At 44.2% G+C, this 23,709-nt stretch overlaps 2 protein-coding genes across 4 annotated transcripts; one reads left to right on the plus strand and one right to left on the minus strand.

Annotated features, from left to right (window-relative positions):
• Window positions 1-1,153: 1,153 nt before the first annotated feature.
• MARS1 (methionyl-tRNA synthetase 1) lies at window positions 1,154-21,919 on the minus strand. Of its 3 annotated transcripts, XM_045829633.1 has the most exons (23): window positions 21,660-21,919; window positions 20,605-20,695; window positions 20,369-20,447; window positions 20,156-20,290; window positions 19,739-19,814; window positions 19,322-19,494; window positions 19,044-19,150; window positions 15,326-15,442; window positions 14,972-15,175; window positions 13,977-14,178; window positions 11,921-11,995; window positions 6,056-6,226; window positions 5,716-5,811; window positions 5,451-5,568; window positions 4,855-5,068; window positions 3,676-3,807; window positions 3,464-3,568; window positions 3,190-3,376; window positions 2,580-2,651; window positions 2,419-2,442; window positions 2,242-2,334; window positions 1,988-2,136; window positions 1,154-1,288 (listed from the first exon to the last, which is right to left on the minus strand). In XM_045829633.1, exons 1-22 carry the CDS (start codon window positions 21,766-21,768, stop codon window positions 1,990-1,992), a joined length of 2,727 nt encoding a protein of 908 aa, XP_045685589.1. In that variant the 5' UTR covers window positions 21,769-21,919; the 3' UTR covers window positions 1,154-1,288; window positions 1,988-1,989. The 3 variants fall into 3 exon arrangements, with proteins under 3 accessions (XP_045685589.1, XP_045685588.1, XP_045685590.1); XM_045829632.1 differs by lacking the exon at window positions 1,154-1,288 and having other exon boundaries at window positions 1,917-2,136; window positions 21,660-21,918; XM_045829634.1 differs by lacking the exons at window positions 1,154-1,288; window positions 2,419-2,442 and having other exon boundaries at window positions 1,917-2,136; window positions 21,660-21,918.
• DDIT3 (DNA damage inducible transcript 3) lies at window positions 1,165-1,979 on the plus strand. Its single transcript, XM_045829640.1, has 2 exons — window positions 1,165-1,302; window positions 1,390-1,979. Exons 1-2 carry the CDS (start codon window positions 1,165-1,167, stop codon window positions 1,756-1,758), a joined length of 507 nt encoding a protein of 168 aa, XP_045685596.1. The 3' UTR covers window positions 1,759-1,979.
• Window positions 21,920-23,709: the final 1,790 nt, after the last annotated feature.

A 23,709-nucleotide genomic window follows, 5' to 3' on the forward strand; every position in this document is an offset into this window, starting at 1 on the left:
GGCAATGTACATTTAGAGGATGTCAGTGCGAGAATGGAATTAGGAAAATGTCACTTGATTTGTTCCCTTCCCTGTGGTATAGTCCTTACCCTGGCCAGTTTGAGGCCTGCCTTGAATTTAGAGAAAGCTGAAAGGGCCAGGGCTTTCCTATTATGTAATCCAGACTACAAATGTCAGCAGCTAAAAATAATGGAAATTAGGCTCTCCTCTGTCCTTGGAAATGACCACAGGGACTGTTAACTATACATACTCTGTAAGACAGGAAGTAAGGAAGGATCAATAGGAGGCTGAAGATAAAAGTAAAAGAACCTCTCCATCCCCCTTCCAAAAATGGCTAACATACATATTTTTTATCCCCACAGTGTTCCAGGAGGAAGTGTATCTTCATATATCACCATACCTGAAAGCAGGTAAACTTACCAACCCTTTCCCAAAACCACCTCTTAAGAGATGCTGGTTAGGCTTGCTTTACTGGGACCCTAAGAAGCTATGAAAACACCTAGAGAAGATAAAAGAGGAGGGTTTGAATCTTAGCAGGCTTTTGCTGTCCATCCACCTGGCCTGCCTGTAACAAGGACCAAATCTCTATTCTTAGAGCATATCCTAATTGAAAGCTGGCTCTGAGTAAGCATTGGCCCCAACAAAGATAATTGGTGTCTTACTACACTTCAATCTCCATCAAGGTTAGACTAACCCATAGGACTCTCCACACAAGAGAAAGAAGCACAAATGGCATGGTAATTACTCCTGGAAACTACCAACGGAGTTCCTTGGGGTGGCTAACTTACCAGGATCCCATAAGAATGTATATCTAGGCACTTGCTGCTTCAAGTGTGGGGCAAAAGCAAGGAGGGAATATTAATATAGACCAGGGGTTAGTAAATTTTAAAGGGCCAGATAGTAAATATCTTAGATACAGAGGGCCACACAGTTGCCATCACAACTATTCATCTCCAGTGTTGTAGCATAAAAGTAGCCATCAAAAATATGTAAATCAATTGATGTAGCTGTGTTCTAATAAAACTTTACTGCAAAACAGACAGCAAGCCAGTTTGCCAACCTGTGGTACACACTGTTTGACTGCTTTGAGGTGTTTGTTCCATCCCCCAATCCCCCCCACTATCCCGAGTATATCCTTTTCCAGAGCTTGATACAGCTGCAGTGATGGCAGCCGAGTCTTTGCCTTTCTCCTTCGGGACACTGTCCAGCTGGGAACTGGAAGCATGGTATGAGGACCTGCAGGAAGTGTTGTCCTCAGATGAAAATGCAGGTGCCTATGTCTCACCCCCTGGAAATGAGGAGGTAAGAATGTTACACCTAAGTCCAGGGGTGGGGTGCTGATCTTCCCTTCTCAACTAAAAGTGCCTACCTTTCCTTATTCCCTTAAAGGAAGAATCAAAAACCTTCACCACTCTTGACCCTGCCTCTCTAACTTGGCTGACTGAGGAACCAGGACCAGCAGAAGTCACAGGCATCTCCCAGAGCCCTTGCTCTCCGGATTCCACTCAGAGCTCCCTGGCTCAGGAGGAGGGAGAAGAAGACCAAGGAATATCCAGGAAACGGAAACGAAGTGGTCAGTCCCCAGCCCAGGCTGGAAAGCAACGTATGAAGGATAAAGAGCAAGAAAATGAAAGGAAAGCGGCACAGCTAGCTGAAGAGAATGAACGGCTCAAGCAGGAAATCGAGCGCCTGACCAGAGAAGTGGAGGCAACTCGCCGAGCTCTAATTGACCGAATGGTCAATCTGCACCAAGTATGAACACTTGGGACTGTTTACTTCCCCCTCAGGCCAGTACCATCCTTTCCCAGACATGGCTACTAACCACCTTCTCACTAGTGTCAGTGATGTGACCCTCAACTCCATACTTACAATAGGGGGAAAGCTCGGGGTAGACAACAAGAAAGGATCTTGGCATGTATATAGAGATTGTACATTTATTTATTACTGCCCATATTCATTAAAGTGACTCTATGAGCCAAGTTCTCACTTTCACTTTTTCTTCTTGCCTTTAGGGGTTTCAAGGGGTTTCCCCTCAGCTAGAGCCAACTGCTTTTTCAGATCCAAGAGTTTAGCCACCTCTGCAGCAACCTGGTTCTTGTCTGCCTTTTGTGCTTTCAGTTCTCGGACAATGTTGCCCTAAAAGAAGAGGGAGGGGGTGAGGGAATAACAACAGTAAGACCAGAAAGGACCTGTGTAGGGTTCAGGTTTTCTAGTCTCACCCACAGGGTTCAAGCTTCATACCTGTTTTGTCACTTCATCCATCAGCTCTTGTATTTGCTGTGGTCCAGCTGTTGTCACAGTCTCTACAGCTGCTGGCTTGGGGAACACTTTTGCCTGGAAAACAACAGAGTTATCACCTGCTACCATAAATATCTCTTGACCTCAAGTTTTATGTAACATCTCAGAGAAAGTGATTACCTTTAATGCCAAGGACTCTTCCATCTAAGACAGGAAAGAAAAACTATAAGTGAGGAAGTAGAGGGCCAAAGATGGAAAGAGTGATAAGGCAGGACCACTTAAGGACACCAAGGAGATGACACTGGCTGTTGCTGGCTGAGAGCACAGCCTAGCTTTCTCACCTGGCCCCCACCGAAGCGCTGCCTCAAACTTTCAATCTGGTCATTTTCCAATTTTTGGAACAAGGGACTGACCTATAAAAAAAAGTTCCAGAATCATTCACTGATTAGGTATAAACTCTACTAGACTATGCAGAGGGCCTCTCCAACCCCAATCACTGACACTGAGGGACTCAATCTTTAGCAGGAATGTGAATGTAACACTGAACAAATACCTGCTGATTTCAGTAAAGAATCCAGAAAAAACCCTGACAGTCACTATGAAAATCCAAAGTATTAACAGAGTTCAAGACTAAACTGCCTGTCAGCATTATGGAGACCAGGTGACCATGGTATCACTTCAAACATCTGTGTATCAGTTACATGTGCCAGCTCTTTGGTTCTGGCATGAAGGACGATGAGGAAATACGGGCAACAGAAAACACTGGGCTTGTGAGTCGATATATCAGAAACAAGCCCCAATGTAGAATGGGAATGAGTGCAGAAGGGTTTCAGAGAATAGCTGTGAGAATCCCATGCCTAAGTAAGTTCTCTGGCCCTCCCCAAAGGTAGCATGACAAATGTTGCCTTTGGAATTTTAAGAGACTGGCTCTTCTGATCCTCAGAGACCTACTGTGCCAATGTGATGTCCTGCTGGTAAGGTGCACAGGAAGTCTGTGGGCAGGACACTGCAAGCAAGAGGTGGGAGCTGCAGCTGGGCCGAGATGGTAGAGCTCACTGTGGGCATATATGGCTGGAGCATGATGGACAGCAGAGCAGCTATATTCACTGCCAAGCCTGTCACTGTCCCTGCCCGCTGCCTAGGGAAAAAGAGATACTAGTCAGGACCTCCAAGAGGACACAGCCTACCAGATACTTGATCCCTGTAGCCAATCCTACCTCCTTACCTGTCAGCCTCGCTGCCTTTAATCCGCTTCCAGGGTTCATTCACCTGAATGTACTGGTTGCCATGACGAGAGATGGTAAGGATACTGCGTAAGGCATCCCGGATCCTGGGAAAGGGGGGAGGCAGGCCAAGGTGTAAGGTCCTGGAGGGACTAGTATGGGGCTCCCAACATGCTAGCAGGTCACTGAGATGAAATGGGTGTAGGTTACTTACCGAACCTTCTCTAGCAGCTGGTGATAGTGCTGGAGCTCCAGGGTGACATGGGCCAGCAGGCGCTGATCATCAGAGGTAAGCACCATCTCGGGCACAGAACCCCCAAAAAACTTAGAAACAAACATCCCAGCTCTTGACAGGAGTAGGAAAGGAGGGGGGGAGAAAAAGAGGAGTTATTTTCCAGTCTCCTTATAGAAATTTGACCTGATTTTCATACATACTTCCACATTGTCTTGGAACTGATACCTCCTGACTCTCTCAAGTTGCAAGGCAAAGCTTAACCAAGTAATTCCTCATTCTCTCCCCTAAGAATGTGGCTCTGCACAGGAACAAAATAGACAGTTCACATACAGATATCCCTTTTCTAAAGAAACCTGATTAAGTAACCATTTTATTTTTTAAAAATCAACACTCAGAATGATCAAGTTGAAATACATGTAAGTCATTAAATACTCTAATAGGGACTATCTGTTAAATGCAGTTAATGACCAAATCTGAAAGGATAGGTAGCCATGAAGGATATTTCTTTTTTGTTTTTAAAGATTTTATTTATTTTTAGAGAAAGAGGGAGAGAAACATCAATGTGTGATTGCCTCTCCCATGCCCCCTACTGGGGATCTGGCCTGCAACCCAGGCATGTGCCCTGACTGGGAATTGAACTGGTGACCCTTTGGTTTGCAGACCAGCACTCAGTCCACTGAGCCACACTGGCCAGGGCATGGATATTTCTTTAGATCACAGAGTAGCTAATGTAGGGACCAAAAATGAAATGTGAGCTAAAGTAACAATTCCAAAGAGTACAGCATAAGCTTCCTACCCCTACACTAAAATAAAACCTTTCTTCAGCCAAACTTTTCAACAGTCTGCAACTGAACTATTTTTGTGAGAACACAATTCTAATTCTACACATAACATTAAAAGAGAACAACTTGCAAAACTATGTGACCAACTTTGCTAAATCACATCTCTACAACCAACTTCTCCCAAGCATACATAGCCTACTATGTTCCAGGAGCAAGTCTCAATTAATAGAAATCCACTTTCCACGTGGTCCTATGCATCCCTCCCAGCCTCCTGCCCATTCACTAGGCAGCTCTGCATTCTCATCTCTCCAACTTCGTGGAGCAGAGTTAGCCCCACCCCAGCTCATCTGCTGGATGATCCCTCACCAAGTCCTACCTATTGATGAAGTTGCCTAGGTTGTTAAGCAGCTCAGAATTATTCTTTAGTAACATATCTGTCCATGAGAAGGCACTGTCCTGGCCTTCAGGCCGAATGTATAGCAGATAGAAGCGCCAGATGTCAGCAGGGATCCCTGTGTCCTGGGCCATGTCCCCAAACACTCCTACACCCCGGCTCTTTGAGAATTTTCCATCCTCGTAATTCAAATACTCTGGATAGAGAAGGAGAATGAGAGAACCATCTGCTCAAGTCACATTCTTCCCTCTCTGACCTACTAACTCTCCTTTCTTCTTGGAACTCAACTGTGGGTGTCCAGCAACACTTCTTAAGTAGCTGGCCTGCAGAGAACTTGAGATATCTTGCCTCTCCATTCTGGCCTTTCCCCACTTGGCTTCTACCCATTACAAAGTTTTAGCTTTGGACTCTTGCTTTCTTCAGGTTCTTGTTTCCTTCTGGGTTGAGTTCTTATGTTTAAATTATTTCCTATCTCATCTCAATTCCTAACACAAGACCTACCACCTTTCTAAAATCTTCCAAGTATTGCCTCAGCCCTCATTCCCTAGGAATATGCCTAGTCTAGTCTTCCAGGGTACCTGTAGCAATGAGATGGCTGACCAATGTGTAGTTGTCCTCAGCTCCTAGGGCTGAACAAGGAAAGACTAAGCCATGGAAGGGAACATTGTCTTTAGCCATGAACTGATAGAGGTTCACCTATAGAACACAGTTGGAAGGAGAGCTTCTGAGACCACCTTCAAAGACCAAAGAAAGATTAGATACCCAACCCTAACACCACCTCCCCTCCACCACATACACATGCATGCACCATCCCCATAGACAGGCTAACCAAGAACTGCTTACTTGCTCTGGGTTCTTCCACCATCTCTCCCATTGATCTGTGTAGTTGGCAGTGATGGACAGGTATCCAAAAGTGGCGTCAAACCAGACATAGAATACCTGGATGGTCAAGAGGAGAGAGGCATAGGAGGACAAAAAAAGCATTAGAGATACACTTGAAACCTATATAATTTTATTGACCTATGTAACCCCCAAAAATTTAGTTTAAAAAAATTGGGAAAACCTCACCAACCCAAAGTCTCAGAATGAAACAAGACACATAGTCAACAGTGCATTCTGCTAGCCCAGGGTCTCAACCCAAGGCTGAATAATACAAGATGTGAGCAAAGCATGGGATTCTTACCTTGTCCTCATAACCTTCTAAAGGTACAGGGGTTCCCCATTTGAGGTCTCGGGTTATGCAGCGTGGCTTGAGGCCATCCCGAAGCCAAGAACGAATGATGAACCGGGCATTGGGTGTCCAGTCACTGCCGGGCAATGTCTTCCCCAACCACTCCTCGAGTTGGTCTTCCAGCTGAAGTGGCGGAGACAGAGGGCTACTCTAGAAAAGTCTCATACGTGGTTTGTGTAACAATAAATATGTACAACCTTTTTGAAGTAGTCTGGCAATATAATATAAAAATTAAGACTCATGACTTTGACATAGTAATTCCACTTCTAGGAATTTTTCAACAGAAATATTCACACAAGAGTGTATAGATGGGTATATAAAGAAGTGCACTGTTCATCATGGCAAAAAATTTGAAACTTCCATGGTTCAGTAGAGTATAAAGAACTCTGGTGCATCAATACACTAAAGTACTTATAAGGCCATTAGAAAGAATAAGGTAGCCCTGTCTAGTGTGGCTCAGTGGATTGAATGCCAGCCTGTGAACCAAAAGGTCACGAGTTCAATTCCCAGTCAGGGCACATGCCTGGGTTCTAGACCAGGTCTCCAGTAGGGGGCACTCGAGAGGCAACCACACATTGATGTTTCCCTCTCTTTCTCCCTCCTTTCCCCTCTCTGAAAAGAAAGAAATAAAATAATTTTTAAAAAGAACAAGGTAAACCCTGGTTGGCGTAGCTCAGTGGGTTGAGCACGGGCTGCGAACCAAAGCATCGCAGGTTCAATTCCCAGTCAGGGCACATGCCTGGGTTGCAGTCCATGGCCCCCAGCAACCACACATTGATGTTTCTCTCTCTCTTTCTCCCTCCCTTCCCTCTCTAAAAATAAATAAATAAAATCTTAAAAAAAAATAAGGTAGATATATATGTAACTGGCATGTATATATCTCCAAGATTCCTTACTCATTAAATAAAGCAAACTGGAAAACAATAATAAATGCTACAATCCTATTACTACAAAAGTAAATGTTAATTCATAGAATAACATAAGCCCAAAAAAATTTTTGGAGGAAAATATATATCAGTGCTTTATTCTCAGATACGATTATGGGGAACATCCACTTTCATACCATATACTTTCAGCTGAAATTTTAAAAACAAGCTTATATCATAGTTTCTGGAGCCTGACAATATACTCTGTTGTCAAGGCTATGAAGAAGCAGACACACTTAGATTGCTGGTAGGAATGCAAAAATGGAACAACATCTATTGGGGAAAATTTGACTACATATGCATTTACTCTTGACATAGCAAGTCATCATTTTAAGGAATTTAACCTGAAGATACACACCCAGCAATTCAAAAAATATATGCACAAGGTTATCCACTGCAAAACTATTTGTAACTATAAAATACAGTAAGTCCTCACTTAACGTCAATAGGTTCTGCAGCTTTCAATGAAATGACATAACCGAACCAATTTTGCCATAGGCTAACTGATATAAACAAGAGTTAAGTTCCTACAGCATCTCATTAACCTTATAACAAAAGAACACAGAACAAAACAACATTACTCAAGGCCCTGCTGTACTGTCAACTACCTAAATGGAGAACACAGAAAATTGGTTAAACTTATGGAACCTACACAAATGTAGTAGTATGCAGCTGTTTAGGGAAAACAACCACCAAATAAGGATGATCTCTATGAAGTGATATCAAGCGATTTACAGGACATACTGTTAGGTGAAAGACAAAATGCAAAAGAGGATATGCAATATGCTATATTTTGTATAAGAAGGGGGAAAACATATATACATATACACATGTCATATATATATACATGGCATACATACATACATATATACACACAGACATATATAAGCTTATCTTTATGAAAATAAATACACAAAGGATAAACCAGAAAACAAAGCTGATCACCTACAGGCGATGGACAACAGGTGGCATGGACAGGAAAGAGTATGACACTTCTCTCAGTATAGCTTTTTGTATAATTTTGATTTTTATAAGCATATTGATTTCTACATGTTCAAAGAATTAACAAGTATGAAAGAAAAAAACTAAAAGCAAATTAACTAAACTTATTAACCTATTTCAGTAACATAACTGCACTTAAGGGGGCAAAAACTAAGCTAAGACAATTCTGAACATATTATTGAGTATATGCCCTCAGTTGGTGGAAGGATCACAACTGCCAACAAACCCTAAACTGTTTCTAGTAGGTTTTTTGGCAGTGGTCTGGGCGAAGCAATTCTGAAATTTTAAGTGTAACGTGAGATAGAGCAAATGAGAAAATGTTGCCGGGAACCATGGTAGTTACTGTGAAATAAGGGAGATGCAAACACGAAATGAGGGAAAAGGAAGAAAAACCCTGTGGGGCTGGACTGGAATTGTAGATGTCTGCGTGAACCTAAAACGAATGCCTAACTCTCTGTGCTGAAAGAACCTAAAAGCAAAGGCACCCCAGTAGCAGTGAGCACACCACACCTGTACTTATTCTTTAGTACTATTCCCTCCTGAAATAAACCAGGGCTTTATGGAGAAATGATTCTAAAGCTAGAATGAGATGAATCCAGAATATCTTGTTATGCCAGAAAATAAAGAAGTGCTTTAAAAATGGTGGGAGATCTCAAAAACACAGAGAAGCAATCTTGAAGAGGCTCCCACTGGACAAGTAAGGGACAATTTGAACATGAAAATAATTTAAGACAGAAATGAAATATAAACCTTTGAAAAAAATAGGAATCTGTAAGTCCACACTGTTAATAGATAATAAGTAAATGAATGAAGGAGAAGGATAAATTTGAAGGGAGTGATAGAGTTGGAAAATCTTAATGAAAATTGGTTCAAGTAAGAATGATTAAATAATAAAGGATGATATATTTAGAAGGGTCTTTAAGCATAGAACAAGGCATCTGCATGGTCTTAAAGTGCATTCCCACAAACTGCTTATAATTTGCCGGGGGAAAATATTAATCATACATTGGAGAAACTAAGTAATACCTTGGCTAAACAAAATGAACATCACCAATGATGGGAAATTGACCAAGATGTGGGTCTGGAAAGGATATGATATCACTTTCACTGTAGTCCAACTGAGGATGCATAACCTTAATCTAATCACGAGAAAACGCCCAACTAATCCAAAATGAGGAACATGCCCTGGCCAATTGGTTAGAACGTGGTCCCAATATGCCAAGACTGTGGGTTCCATCCCTGGTCAAGGCACATACAAGAATCAACCAATGAATGCATGAATAAGTGGAACAACAAATCGATGTTTCTCTCCCCCTTCCTCTCTTTCTCTAAGAAAAAAAGTATCAATTTAAAAAAATAAGGAATATTCTACTTAAAAAAGGGATCAGGTCCTACAGTCTTAAAACTGTTAATGTCATAAAAGGTAAAGAAAGGCTAGAGAACTGTTTCAGATGAAAGAAAACTAAAGAGATACAAAAACTAACTGCAATACGTGATTCTGCCTTTTGGCCAAGATGGAGGAATAGGTGGTTACACTTTGCCTTCTTGCACAACCAAAAGGACAACAACAAATTTTAAAACAAAAGATAACCAGAACTGCCAGAAAATCGAACTATATGGAAGTCTGACAACCAAGGAGTTAAAAAAGAAACATTCATTCAGAATGATAGGAAGGGCAGAGACAGCAGTCAGGGAAGAGAGGACAAGTGGTAAGGAGGCAGCTAGCAGACTGGGTGGTCCCACACTGGTGTGCGGATAAACCGGGAGGAACAACCAGGGAGCAAGACAGACCGAGCCACCCAGGGCTCCAGTCCAGTGTGGGAAAAGAAAGCCTAAAAACATCTAGCTATAAAAGCTTATGGGGGAGTGTGGGGGCAGAAGAAACTCCCAGCCTCACAGGAGAGTTTGTTGGAGAGACCCACAGGGTCCTAGAGTATACAAACCCACCCACCCAGGAATCAGCACCAGAAGGGCCCAATTTGCTTGAGGCTAGTGGGGGCAGTGACTGAGAGCCGGCTGACAACAAGCAGCACTGTTCTCTCTCTGACCCCTCCCCAACATATAGTGCCACAACACAGCAAAGAGTGTTGCCACACCCTGGAGAATACCTAAGGCTCAACCCCTTACATCCTAACAGCAGTGCAGAGACAAAGAAATATGGCTCAAATGAATGAACAGATCAAAACTCCAAAAATAGACCTAAGCCACAAAGATAATCCAACCTATCAGATGCAGAATTCAAAACACTGGTAATCAGGGTGCTCACAGAATTGGTTGAGCATGGTCACAAAATACAGGAAGAAGTGAAGCCTATGCAAAGCAAAATAAAGAAAAATATACAGGGAACCAACGGTGAAGGGAAAGAAATCAGGACTCAAATGAATGATTTGGAGAATAAGGAAAAAATAGACATTCAACCAGAACAGAATGCAGAAACAAGAATTCAAAAAAATGAGGAGAGGCTTAGGAACCTCCAGGACAACTTTAAACATTCCAACATCTGAATCACAGGGATGCCAGAAGGAGAAGAGGAAGAGCAAGAAACTAAAAACTTATTTTAAAAAATAATGAAGGAGAACTTCCCCAATCTGGCAAAGGAAACAGATTTACAGGAGGTCCAGGAAGCTCAGAGAGTCCCAAAGAAGTTGTACCCAAGGAAGCATACACCAAGACACATCATAATTACATTACCCAGGATGAAAGATAAGGAGAGAATCTTAAAAGCAGCAAGAGAAAAGGAGAGAGTTACCTACAAAGGAGTTCCCATAAGATTGTCAGCTGATTTCTCAAAAGAGACTTTACAGGCAAGAAGGAGCTGGAAAGAAGTATTCCAAGTCATGAAAGGCAAGGGTCTACATCCAATATTACTCTATCCAGTAAAGCTATCATTTAGAATGGAAGGGCAGATAAAGTGCTTCCCAGATAAGGTCAAGTTCAAGAACTTCATCATCACCAAGACCTTATTATATGAAATGTTAAAGGGACTTATCTAAGAAAAAGAAGATGATCAAAAATATGAACAGCAAAATGACAACATACTCACAACTACCAACAACTGAACCTAAAACAAAAACAAAAACAAACTAAGCAAACAACTAGAACAGGAACAGAATCACAGAAATGGAGATTACATGGAAGGTTATCAGTGGGGAAGACCAGGGGGAGAGGAAGGGGGAAAAGGCGCAGGGAAGAAGAAGCATAATTGGTAGGTACAAAATAGACGGGGGGCAGTTAAGAATAGATTAGGAAATGGAGAAGCCAGAGGACTTATATGTACAACCCATGGACATGAACTAAGAGGGGGAATGCTGGTGAAATGAGGGGTATAGGACAGAGGGGAATAAAGGAGAGAAAGAAATTGGAACAACTGTAATAGCATAATCAATAAAATATACTTTAAATATAAATAAATAGTTTTTTTCCTGTTTAAAAAAAAAACATGATTCTGAACTAGTGTCTGTGCTGAAGAAAAAATAATGCTATAAGAATATTATTGAGGTAACTGACAAAACTGGAATCTGGATGGCAGGTCAGATGACTATATCAATGTTAAATTTCTCGAAGTTCTTAACTATACTGTTATTATGCATGAATGTCTTTTAATAAAGAGAGTAAAGAGGACATATATGTGCAGTTGATTCATACACATATGATATTACTGAACAGACATAAAGAAAAATGAATGGTAGTAAACACCTCTGGTAAGCAGCCTGGGGTTTAGTGGGCCTGGGCCTTTCACTTTATGCCATTCATTTGTTATGTATTTGTATAATGTATAATTTTTAAATAGAAATTATAACATTTGAAAGTGATTTGGAATAGATTTGTGGCTGAGGCAGAGTGGGTAGACAAGGCCACGCAGACCAAGTTGAGAGAAAGGTCCACTTACCTTGGGCAAGTCCAGAAACAGGTGCCGAGAGGATTTCACCACAGGGCACGACCGGCAGACTTTACACTGAGGTTTCTGTGAAGGGAAATTCAAGAGAAGGGGTGACCCAAGATGGGACACTCGGGATCAGGCCTGCAGGTCATGGGGAGCGGTCCAGGCAAGGGGAAAGTCAGAGGGATGAACTCCCCAGTCTGTCATCTAGCTTAGCGTCATGCTCACACTCAGACAACTCAACTGCCTGGGCCTTCTGTGAACTTGGAAACTCAGGTCTCCAGGACATAACATTTGTTATTCCGAGTTTTAGATCTCTGTCCTATCACTCCAGAGGGTAGAAAAGCAGCATCCTCTGAATGCTACACTAAATGCAACTGTGAGGGAAGGCAGGAATGACGAAAGAGAAGACATACAGCTCTCTGCATGGCAAAAAAGTACAGACCTCTACAAAGCAAAATGTCAGGAATACTTATTTTCATGGTACAAATTGAGTATAAAATCCCAGAAAGGTGATCATGAGCAGTTAGGTGGGGCTAATCAATGAAAGCTTCCGAGTGAATTTTGATCAGGATTTTTGAAGGTGAAAAACTGTAACTCTCTCAGGACCTCTTCTCCCCAACTCCACATGCCTATATCCAACTGCCTACCTAACCTCTCCTTGGGTGTCTAAGAGGCATCTCAAATTTAACAGACTCAAACACATTCTACCAGAAAGCCCATTCTTCATCCAATCGCGCTCATGTTCACAGACGGTGCTATCATCTACCCAAGCTGCTCAAGCCACAAACTTACAAGTTGTCATTTTCTTGACTTCCCCCTCACCCTGAATTCCATGTATCCAATGCTGGAGTCTGCCTCCACAACATATCTCAAGTCCTTCATTTTTTTTCCCATTTCTACTGCTATAACCTAGTCCAAGCCAACATCACCCCATTTCGGAGCTACCACTCTAGCCTCCAAACTGGTCTCCCCACTTTCATGCTTCCCTCCCATCCGTTTCCCACCAAGCAGCTTGCCATTCAACTCCTGCAGTGGCTTACTAGGTCTTGGTAATCCGACCTCGTCGCAATCCACTCTCCTTCTCACTCACTATGCTATAGCTGCACTGGCCTTTTCAATTCTGCCTCTGAGCTCCCTGCTGCTTTGAGCCTTTGCGTTGGAGCCTTATCCTTCTGCTTGTAATACTCTTAACCTCACTCATTGCCTTGGTTGCTGCTTCTCATTTTTCAGTTAAACTCAGTCCAAATGTTACCTTCTTTGAGATGCTTTCCCTAATCCCCTACCTTAAATTTTCTGCCACAAGTCACTCCCTAACACATATTCCTGGCAATTTATTCTGTAATTACGTTCTTGTCTTTAGGCTCCTCCCTGCGCTAAATAAGTCTGTCTTGTTCACGGCTACATCCTCAGCACCTCAGCACTGTGACTACCCTATCATAAGGACTCAAAAAAATTTGTTGAATGAGTAAAGTAGCAAATAAGTACATATGGAGTAGAAGAGGAGACAGTATTTTATGGAAGAGAGAATGAACTAAACAAATGTAGATCAGGTGGTCTGAAGCAGGAGCAAAAGTAGGGAAGTGTAAACTCAATTTCCTAGCACAATGCTACACCCATGGTAAATGTTCATTTGATAGTTATCCAATGAGCTGAATGATGAGTTGCTGAGATGGGTGGAGTAGGAAGAACCACTGGTGAAAGGTCCAGAATACTAAACCAACATTCCTGCATGGAAAAAGATTGGGAGTCCCTTAAGAATAGAGACTGTCACCCTGATGGGTGTGGCTCAGTTGGTTGGGCTTTGTCCCACAAAGCAAAAGGTCACCCGTTTGATTCCTACTGCTGATTCCTAGTCAGGGCACGTGCCAGGTTTGCAGGTTTGGTCCCCATTCGGGGCACCTACGAGAGGCAACTGACTGATGTTTCTCTCTCACATCAATATTTCTCTCCCTCTCTTTCTTCCCCTCTAAAAATAAATAAAACCTAACCCTAGAAAATAAATTTAAAAAATCTTAAAAAAAAATAGAGATCCTTCTGGGCTCCCATAAGCCCCTCTGTTCACCTTGAGCTCAATGGCATTAATGAGTTTGCCACATTTGTCACACTGGTCACCCCGGGCCTCCTCATAGCCACAGAAGGGACACACGCCCTCCACAAAGCGGTCAGCCAGGAAGCGGGCACAGCGCTCACACCGCAGTTGCTCCACAGTGTCTTGCAGCACAAAACCTCGGTTCCACAACCGTTGGAAGATGTCCTGGGTGATTCTGGTGAGGTGAACAAGGGCAGGGGAGGGACAAGTCAGAGAAGTCAGAGGAAGTGGTACACCCCTCCTCACTGCTACTCCACCTAGGACCCAAACTCATTTAGTCCACAAGCTAAAGAAATCAGGCAGAACGCCCTGCAAGGCAAAGGCCATCTAGTCATCTTTAGGGAGTATGACCCCGGACCCCTCACACACATTCTCCAACTCCTCATACAATCTCTTCCCTCAACACTTTAGAATTTCTTTTTCAAATACAAACTATCTGTTCTGTATTCATTAACAAAAATCTCCAAAAGTATAGGACTGTGCTGTTCTATAATTTTACCATGTCCTAAAAAATTAAAATTACATCAGTCCACTATTAAACCACACAGCACTATTAGCTGAAAGCCTGTCCACTATGTAGAGGTGTTATCAGGATGAATATCAGGCAAAAGAAAAAAGAGCATATTTGCTATAAACACACACAGGAGTGGGAAGGAATGTCCTCAGGCTCTGCGGCAGCCCGGGAAGAGAAGGGAGGTGGTAGAGGGACAGCATACTTCCCATGAGCCTGCATCCTGACTTTTCCCTCCCTCAGCGGCTCCTTTAGCCCCTAGTCAGGCTCCTATACACATCAAATCCCCTTAATACTGCAGGGAATACATTCCAGGGCAATTTCATATCTTAAGTTTAAGGGGTGGGGGAATGCCTAGACAGCCATCTTGGCTCCTCTGTTTGCAGGATATTCTCATGGTCCCCAGCCCTAGCCCCAGCCTTCACCCTCCATGTCTGCTCGATTAGGGAAAACCTACTCAGTCTGCTGTGGAGTGGTGGTACGACCAAAAATATCAAAGGAGATATTAAACCAGCGGTAAATGTCAGCATGGATGACATGGTACTTGTCGCAGATCTCCTGGGGGGTGAGGCCTTCCTCCATAGCCTTGGTCTCTGTTGCTGTACCATATTCATCTGTCCCACACACATAGAGGGTGTTCCACTGGCGGAGGCGGGAATACCTGGAAGAGAATATGGGGGTGGTGTGTCTAGGGGGGGGCATCTCAGTCCCTCTCCATGCCCCCAGGACCCCTCCAGCCTGCACCCTTGAGGCATCCTATTCCTTGGGGCCCGCTGCTCCCTCAGGTCTCCCCCATAGCACTTGGCTCCACCTGGCAAAGACGTCAGCACTAAGCACGCAACCAATGATGTTTCCAAGGTGGGGGACGTTGTTGACATAAGGAAGGGCGCTGGTGATGAGCACATTCCTTTCTCCAGCCACAGGCAACCTGGTAAGGAAGAGAACAGTCCATGGGGGACATGTGAGGGTCAAGAGGAACCCAAAGTACACTGGATACCCAGATACAGATCTAGGCTACTGTCTTGGCTCATGTATATTTGAAGTCTTTCCTCAAATGGACCCACTGGACCATAATCTTCCCTAAAAGCCTCATGATCCCCTACAGTAGGAATACAGGACCTGCCCACAGTGAGCAGCCTCATGTACTGCCCCTAAAGAGCCACATTCCAACACAGACATCTGGGCCACTTTATCCTTGTGACTATTTCTTTTCCATTAGCTCATTCTCAGGCTCCAACTTCCTGGGTATTGACAAAACTCTCCCAAGGCTCTGTGCCACCCAAGAACTTTCCCAGGGCTGACTGAACTCTGCCCTTCTTCCCAGATGCTATGTTAATGCTATCTCTAGTCACTACCTGAAATCCTTACAATTCGCCACTGGATTCCTCTCTCTAATCCACGTCAGTCATTTTTCATGGCCTGACTCAAACCAGCAGCACCAGCTCCCACCTTTATAACCACCCTCTCCTCTCCACTTTTCCAGGATCATTCCTAGTCATGTCACTCACCTTGCTGCCTGAAGCCACTCAAACCACTATTCTTTTTAGGGTTCATCATCCTCAATAGTTCAGCTGCACACATCATGTAACCACCCCCTCTCAGCCCTGACACCTCATCAGGGCCCTCTTTTATCTTTCCAACCATTCTCAACCTATAGTCACTGGACACTGAAATCCAGTTTCGAAATCAACTCCTTCCGGAAAGCCTTCCTTCACTGGCCTTCCAGTCTGTCATCCTTGTGTCCCAAACCCCTGAGCACTTGGCAGCATACTAAGTGTTCCTTTGGCTGTGTGCCCTGTAAGTTCTCCCTGATGATGGGTATACTTGCTACTGTGGCTGATAGAAAGGTATGTCTGGGGTTCTGCCCTCTAGGGAGTTACAGTCTATTCTATAACTGCTGCCTAGAATCAGTGCAATGAGAGGTACAAAGTGCCAAAGGAGTTCAAAGGAAAGCAAGCACCAACTCCAGCCTAAGATTAAGAGAAGACTTCACAGACACAGAACTACTTGAGTTGGGCCTCAAGAATGGTAGGAATGTGCCTGATCAGTGCACTGGGGATGTCTTTTGGTCAGAAGGAAAAGCACAGAAGACAGTTTGGTTCAGCTACAAGGTCTTTAATGCCAACTGTCTCCTCTTCTACATATGCATGAACTCATGTTAGCCTATATAAACACCTGAAAAAGTCTATCTCCTATGCATTAGTACCTCCAAAGTGCTTAGTAAAAAAATGAATCCACAGTAGAAATACTGTGGAAATACTCAATATGAGCAAATGAACAAAGGATGGACTTTCATCATTAATTTATTCAAATTTTATCAGTATCTACTGAACTCTTGGCCCTGTGTCAGAAACTGGACTACATAAAAGTGAAGAGATATAGCCTCTACCTTCAATAAACTGATAGGTTAGAGGACACAGACATGAAAAGAGATAATTACAACATATTTTGACAATGGGAGCTCCGAGAAAATAAAGCACTCAAGCTCTGTGAAGAAGGAAATGAGCCATGGCTGGTGCAGTTCAGTGGACTGAGTGCCCGCCTGCAAACTAAAGGGTCGTCGGTTCAATTCCCAGTCAGGGCACATGCCTGGGTTGCTGTCCAGGTGCCTAGTGGGGGACACATGAGAGGTAACCACACATTGATGTTTCTCTCCCTTTTTCTCTCTCATTCATCTTTCTAAAAATAAGTAAATAAAATCTTTAAAAAAAAGGAGGAAATTATAAAATTAGTTACTCAAGGAATATCTTACCAGTTAGGTAAGATACAGACATTGTAGGGAGAGGGAGCAGCATGTGCAAAGCCACCAAGGAGAGAATGTGGTATGTCAGCCTGCCTTCCTCTCAAAACTCATCCTGGCTCATCTGTACCTTGACTGTCTAGCCTCTAGCCACTGTCCTTTTATAGCAATTCCTTAAAAAGGACCAAATTCTGCCCTGGCTGTAATGTAGCTCAGTTGGTGAGACCATCATCCCAATACACCAAGGTTGTAAGTTTGATCCCTGGTCAGGGCACATACAAGAATAAACCAATGAATGCATATATAAATCAATGTTTCTTTCTCCCCGTCCCCATTTTCTTTCTTTCCCTTTCTCTCTCTCTTTCCCATCAATACATTTTTTTTTTAAAGAACAGAAAAAAAAAAGAGCCAAACTGTCTTGCTCCTCAGGCCTTACCTCTGCCTGGCTAACTCCTCCTTACCTTGCAAGTCTTAGTGGAAACATCAATTTTCAGAGAGGCCTATAGGTTAATCTCCTGTTATTTATACTCATGGAATCCTGATCTTTTCCTTCATAGGATTTACTAAAACTTGTAATTACACATTTGTGAGTTTTTAAAATACCTACCTACATTTCTAAATTCAAAGATCCATGAGAGCCCTGGCTGGTGTAGATCAGTGGGTTCAGCACTCACTTGCAATCTGAAAGGCCATAGGTTCAATTCCTGGTCAGGGCACATGTCTGGGTTGCAAGCCAAGTCCCCAGCTGGGGGTGTGTGAGAGGCAACTGATTGATGTTTCTTTCCCTCTCTTTCTCCCTTCCTTACCCTCTCTCTCTAAAAAAAAAAAAAAAATCCATGAGAGCAGAGGTCTTGTCTGTTTTGTTCCCTTCTGTAAATCAAACATGTAGGGCCTCGCAAGGAGTGGACACTCACATCTTTATCAAATGACCACAATCTCAGAACTACAAATATTTCATTTTGATGGAAAAAATGTGTGTGTGTGTGTGTGTGTGTGTGTGTGTGTGTGTGTGTATTGTCTTAGTGTAGCAGGAGAGTGATAAATATCAAGCCTCAGGCAGAGGTCATATCGTGAAAGGCCTTGTGAACTAAACAAAGGAACCATCTGTAGAATTGTTAAAAGGAGGGTGAGCTAATACATGCAGCTTTAAGTGGTCATTCTGGTGGCAGTGTGAAGTATGTGGTGGCAGGAAGAAAGGTAAGAGATGGTAAGGCCTGATGTAAGGAAGTAGCTGTGAGGAAGAAGAGGAGAAGGGATAGATTCGAGGACTACTTAGGAGTTAGAATCCATGACTTAATAATGGAATAAATAATACAGAAGGAGGGTATGAGAAAAGAGTGGAGATGACACCAAGATTTCTGGCTTCAATTTTTAGGTAGATGATGGGGAGTTATTCGCTCAAATAAGTGAATAAAGGAGTGAAGCTGACAGGGAAGATAATCGGTTTGCTTTTGGACATGCTGTGCTTGCAATGCCTGTGGAAGTGGAGGATTCCAGAAACAGTCTGACAAATATGTCTGGAGTTCAGAGCAGAGATCTGAACTAGAAAAACAGATTTAGGTGCTATCACCAGGTAAGTAACTAAAACATGGGTGCAGATGGGACTAATGGACAGTGTCCAAAATTATAAGCCAGAGAGAATAAAACTTAAAAAAGAGAGAGAGGGAATAAAAAGGAGAAGATGGGAAATTAAAAAGGCCAGCAGCATAGGGGACCTGGCAGGTAGGCACTGATTTTATCAGCAACTTCCACTTAAGAAACCAAGCCCCACTCATCTGTGCCTACTCACACTGGATTCTGCTTTGGCCGAAAGGGAGGCAAGCTTCCCAGGCCCTTCTCCCAAGTAGTTACAGCCATGGCGATCTCCTCCTCAGACAGGGTGACCAGCTCCTCCTCCTATGAAGAATGGATAGAATCCCTCATCAGCTAAGGAGGGCCCAGAGGGAAAAGAAACTCTCCAACAACTGGAAAGCGTAGTGGCCATGTTCAAAGTCCCTCCCCAAGCCACCCCCCACCCCCACCTCAGGCACTAAGGCTCTGTGGGGACCACTCCAGTAGGTTCCAAACCTCAGGCTCATTGCTGACAGCCCTCCCTTCAAGGAGGCTGGGCTGGGGCTGCTTTTGGAGGTAGGGCCGGAGGGCCAGGATACCCTGCTGCTTCAACACAGTCTCTGCAGCTCGCTGGCATGGCTCCTGAGAACTCAGTGTCTGAAACCAGCTGTGCAGGGCACCCAGCTCCTCTGTAGACATGGGAGAAAAGAGGGAATCAACAAGACCAGGAATGGGCAGGCATGGATGAACCTCCTCCCCATCTTTGTGAAGTTTCTCCAGTTGCCGTCCCCAGTTCCCTTTACCATCTTTCTGTTATGGCTGCAGTGTCAAGTTATACCTCATAGTGGGTACCAATATATTGCCCATTGTATAAGCCCTACACCAAGCTCCTAGGGTTGGGGCTAGGAGTAAAGTAATATGCACAGTGCTCACCGGGGAGGTAGGCTGGGTCTTGGAGTAATGGATACAGTGCTCCCCACAAAACAATGTCAGCTAGAGATTCTGTCTCCTTTGTTGGGGAGAAAGAAAAAAGTATACAGGCGAGACACTCAGTTTCTGCCCAACAGTAACAAAATATGTAACATTTCCTAAGCACTTACTACTGTCAAGTGCTATGTTAAGCAGTTAAAATTATTTCACTTAGTCTCCTCAACAGCCCAATGAGGTGGGTACCAATATTACCCATTTCAAAGATTAAAAAATAGACAATTAGAAAGTTTAATGATTTTTTTCAAGGTTACACTTCTACAAGGTAGCAGTATTGAGGTTTGAACACTCTGAATATTGTCCTCCTTCTTAATTCTTACACCATACAGCCTTCCCCAATTCCCACCTCAAGGCCCAACTCACCCCGGCCAGGAAAGAACAGCTCCGACGACTCAGGCTATGGTCAATGTGAGTCAGGGCTCTCCGGACTGGGCCAAGAACATCTTCCCCCTTCTTGCCTTGGACCACTAAATAGTACAGGGCGGCAGACAAAGCTGGCTAAAATGTGAGGGACAGAGGTCAGGATGGCCATGCAGAGCAAGGGCCTGCCCGTCATCTCCCATGCCTCAGCCTCACCTGCAGTTCAGTTGCTTCCCATTCCAGCCACTGGTTGGTGAGGTCATCTTGCTCCCAGCCAGATAACAGAAAGAAGTATCTGCCAGAGAGACAGCAAGAGAAGGTGGAATTAGGAGCCCATTTGTCTAGCCCATCTTCACCTCACAGTGAAACTATGGTTGTGTATAAGGCCACACAGAGGACAATAAGCCCTCATTTGATTCAGCCACCTCCCTGCATCGAGCATCAATACTGACCTGCAGATTGCACTAGTGGAGAAGAGGTAGTTGCCACTATCCAGTTGCAAGACAGGGACCTTAGGCCGGGTCAGAAATGGGACCACATGCTCTGATGTAGGAGAGAAAAATGGGTGAAAAACAGGAAAAAGGGAAGAAATACTTTGTCAACTTAGAAGGACAACTCCACAATGTTCAGGGGAAAAAGGAAGAAGATGGGCAGTCTCAACCCAGGGGTTACAGGACAGGACCCTGAAGGAGGTGGGTCCAGAATGAGCTGGGGAGACCAGCAGGTGCTCCGTGGAGGCTACCGGCTGGAAAGAACAGATGGGGATTGCAGAGAGGAGGTGGTGGTATTGGGATGGTGCTGCAGCCACGAACTGGAACAGTTAACAGTAACTAGCATATTTGAGAATGACCTGGTAGCTGTGGAAGAACAAAATTAACAGAAAAAACCAGCAAGAGAACCGCTTAAGACATCCAAACAGTTGACTGGGAATGAGAACGAGGCAAAACGAGAGAGAGAGAGAGAGAGAGAGAGAGAGAGAGAGAGAGAGAGAGAGAGAGAGAGAGAGAGAGAGAGAGAGAGAGAGAGAGAGAGAGAGAGAGAGAGAGAGAGAGAGAGAGAGAGAGAGAGAGAGAGAGAGAGAGAGTGTGAGAGTGAGTGTTAGGAGAGAGTGGGGTTTCCCAGGAAAGAAAAAGGTGTCTGGGGGTTGTAATGCGAGTGACTGGGGGTTGTAATGCGAGTGACTCTTGTGAGTGTGTGTCGGAAGCGGGGGTGTCTGGTAGGTGTGGGGAAAAGCTGGAAAGGGGAAAGTTCACTGGGGTGAGTAAGGTCTTAGGATGGCGGGGAAACCAGAGGCAAGGGAAGGGGACTGAGGGTAATTAGGGATGTGATTGATGAATGAAGTGATTGGGAAGGAAGAGGGGATGGAGTGACCATGGATAATGGGGCAAGAGGTTGACGGCAGTGGGTGGCAGGGGTTAGCGTTGCGCGCAGAAAACTGCGGACTGGGAGTCCGGCGTCTTGGGTCCCGCCCCTCTCCTACGCCGCCCGCCTGCACCAGCCCGACTACCTTCCGGGCCCACAGTGCTGATGAGCAGCTCCGCTCTACCCTGGGCCCTCCCCGCCGCGGCCAGCACGGGCAGTGTCCCCGGGGCGCCCTCGCTCACGAACAGTCTCATCTCGCCGTGGATCCCACGCTGATGCAACCGGAACCGGCCTCCCGCGTGTGGGCCGAGGGATCAGCCAGAAGCACGCTGGGAAATGAAGTTTTGAAGCAAGCCGTCCGCTGTGCACCGCTCGGGGGAAACAGGCTATTTCTCCCATCATGCAACACTAGGAAGCAGGAAAAGAGTATCATAGAGAGGAAGAGACCGCCTTGGCAGCGCTAAGAGCAGCCCGTTTTAGCTGGGCCGGCGGGAGGAGACTTGACGGGTAGAGGCCTGCGCACGTTGGTCGTCTAACGCCGCGGGAGGGCGGTGACGGAAACCTGGGTTTACAGCCTCCTGTTGCGAACACTTGACTGTGGCTACCCACAAGGGCAGACGCTCCAAGTTCATAAGAATTAGAGTTGACGGTTACGATAAACTGACTTTAGTGACGCAATGGAAATCAGCATAGATATCCTATTAATTAAAAAAAAGAGTGGAACTATTAAATATTGATTTAATATAAGTCTGGAGCTCACAGCTAGACAACCTCATCGAAGGGGAGGGCGCATGCGTAGGGGTAAAGTTAGATTGAGGGGTAGTGAGAAGACAGAGTTTGACAATAAGTATATATTAGACAAGGAAGCATATATGGGTAATTAAGAAAGGAATCTTTGTATCCCTTTAAGAGTAATTAGTAATAATACGTAAGAGCGAGGCACCGTTCTAAGCACTTCACATATATTAATTTAATTCTCAAAAATTCTATTGGAGTTTTGGGCCTTTTGAAGCTAGGTCATAAGAATTGCGGCAGCTTCTGCCCATGCTTCTCAGAACACTATGGGAGCCCTAGGCTGAAAGGTCTCCTGCTGACATTCCCGCTAGCGGCTGCGGCTGCGGCTGATCCCAGCATTCCAGTCATCCCCGTCAAGGTTCTCAGGCATGTGAGGGAAGCTTTCCAGATCAACACATCTGCCTGCTGCATACCACACTGGACAGAAGAAATCACCCAGTTGAGCCCTACCTCAATTTTTGACCCATAATATTATGAGCTATAGTAAAATTATTATTATTTAACAAAATACAAACAAACCAACAAGCCATGAGATAGGTTTTCTCATTCTCGTTTTACAGATGAGGACGCGAGACACAGAAAGGTTACTTTGTATCATGAACTATACAAGGCATTAAAGACAGAATTATTAAAAAAATAGATATAGGCTTCTGCCTTGGCAGAGCTCACAGACTTCCTGGGAAGTGAAATAATCAAATAATATTTAAAGCTTGCCAAAAGTTATGATGGAGGATGTAAAGCTTGCTGTGTAAACTACTGGTTAGGGCCCCTACCCAACTCTAAGGCATTAAAAGAGCCCCTTTTTTTGCAAGCGACCTTTCAACTGAGATATGAATGGTGAGTCAGAGCTGGCCAGGTGAAGTTTGGTGGAGGTGTAGAGAGGAAGTGTTTCAGGCATAGGAAAGAACATATGCAAAGGACCAGAGACCTCGGTGCACTTCAGAAGTATAAGTGTGTGGCTGGAGTTTGGAGTGGGGAGTGTGAAAAGTCTAGGATAAAGGAAGAAAGTGTCTGTAAATCCATTGTAAAATTTGGGCTTTACTCAGAGGACAAGAGAAGCCTTTGAAAGGTCAAGTCAGGAGAGTGGCAAGGCATTTTTGTGTTTTAGAAAGGTCACTGTGTCTGCTGTGGCAGGAATGGGCTGGAAGGAAGAATGATTGTATTCTAGGAGACTAGTTGTAAGGTTATATCATCCTTGTAAGGAGGATGCTAAGGAGGGTGGTAGTTATAGGGGTTAAAGGAAGTAGGTAGATTGGAAAGGTTTAGTAATCGATTAAATGTGAATGGTGAGGAAACAAGAGAAATTAAGGTTGGCTGTCAGGTTTCTGGCATGGACAATTGGGTACACCCTCTGTGTGCACCAACAGATGATAGTACTTCCCCTATGGTAGTGAATAGCA

Source organism: Phyllostomus hastatus, unplaced genomic scaffold (genome assembly GCF_019186645.2).
Source record: "Phyllostomus hastatus isolate PE091 unplaced genomic scaffold, TTU_PhHast_1.1 phas_scaffold_93, whole genome shotgun sequence".
Taxonomy (NCBI): domain Eukaryota; kingdom Metazoa; phylum Chordata; class Mammalia; order Chiroptera; family Phyllostomidae; genus Phyllostomus; species Phyllostomus hastatus.

Coding starts and splice junctions, on each gene's coding strand:
- DDIT3 (XM_045829640.1), top strand. CDS start 1,165: ATGGCAGCCGAGTCTTTGCCTTTCTCCTTCGGGACACTGTCCAGCTGG. Junction 1,303..1,389: donor CACCCCCTGGAAATGAGGAG/GTAAGAATGTTA, acceptor ATTCCCTTAAAG/GAAGAATCAAAAACCTTCAC.
- MARS1 (XM_045829633.1), bottom strand. CDS start 21,768: ATGAGACTGTTCGTGAGCGAGGGCGCCCCGGGGACACTGCCCGTGCTG. Junction 11,996..13,976: donor TTAATGCCATTGAGCTCAAG/GTGAACAGAGGG, acceptor TTCCCTTCACAG/AAACCTCAGTGTAAAGTCTG. Junction 2,443..2,579: donor AGCGCTTCGGTGGGGGCCAG/GTGAGAAAGCTA, acceptor TTCCTGTCTTAG/ATGGAAGAGTCCTTGGCATT.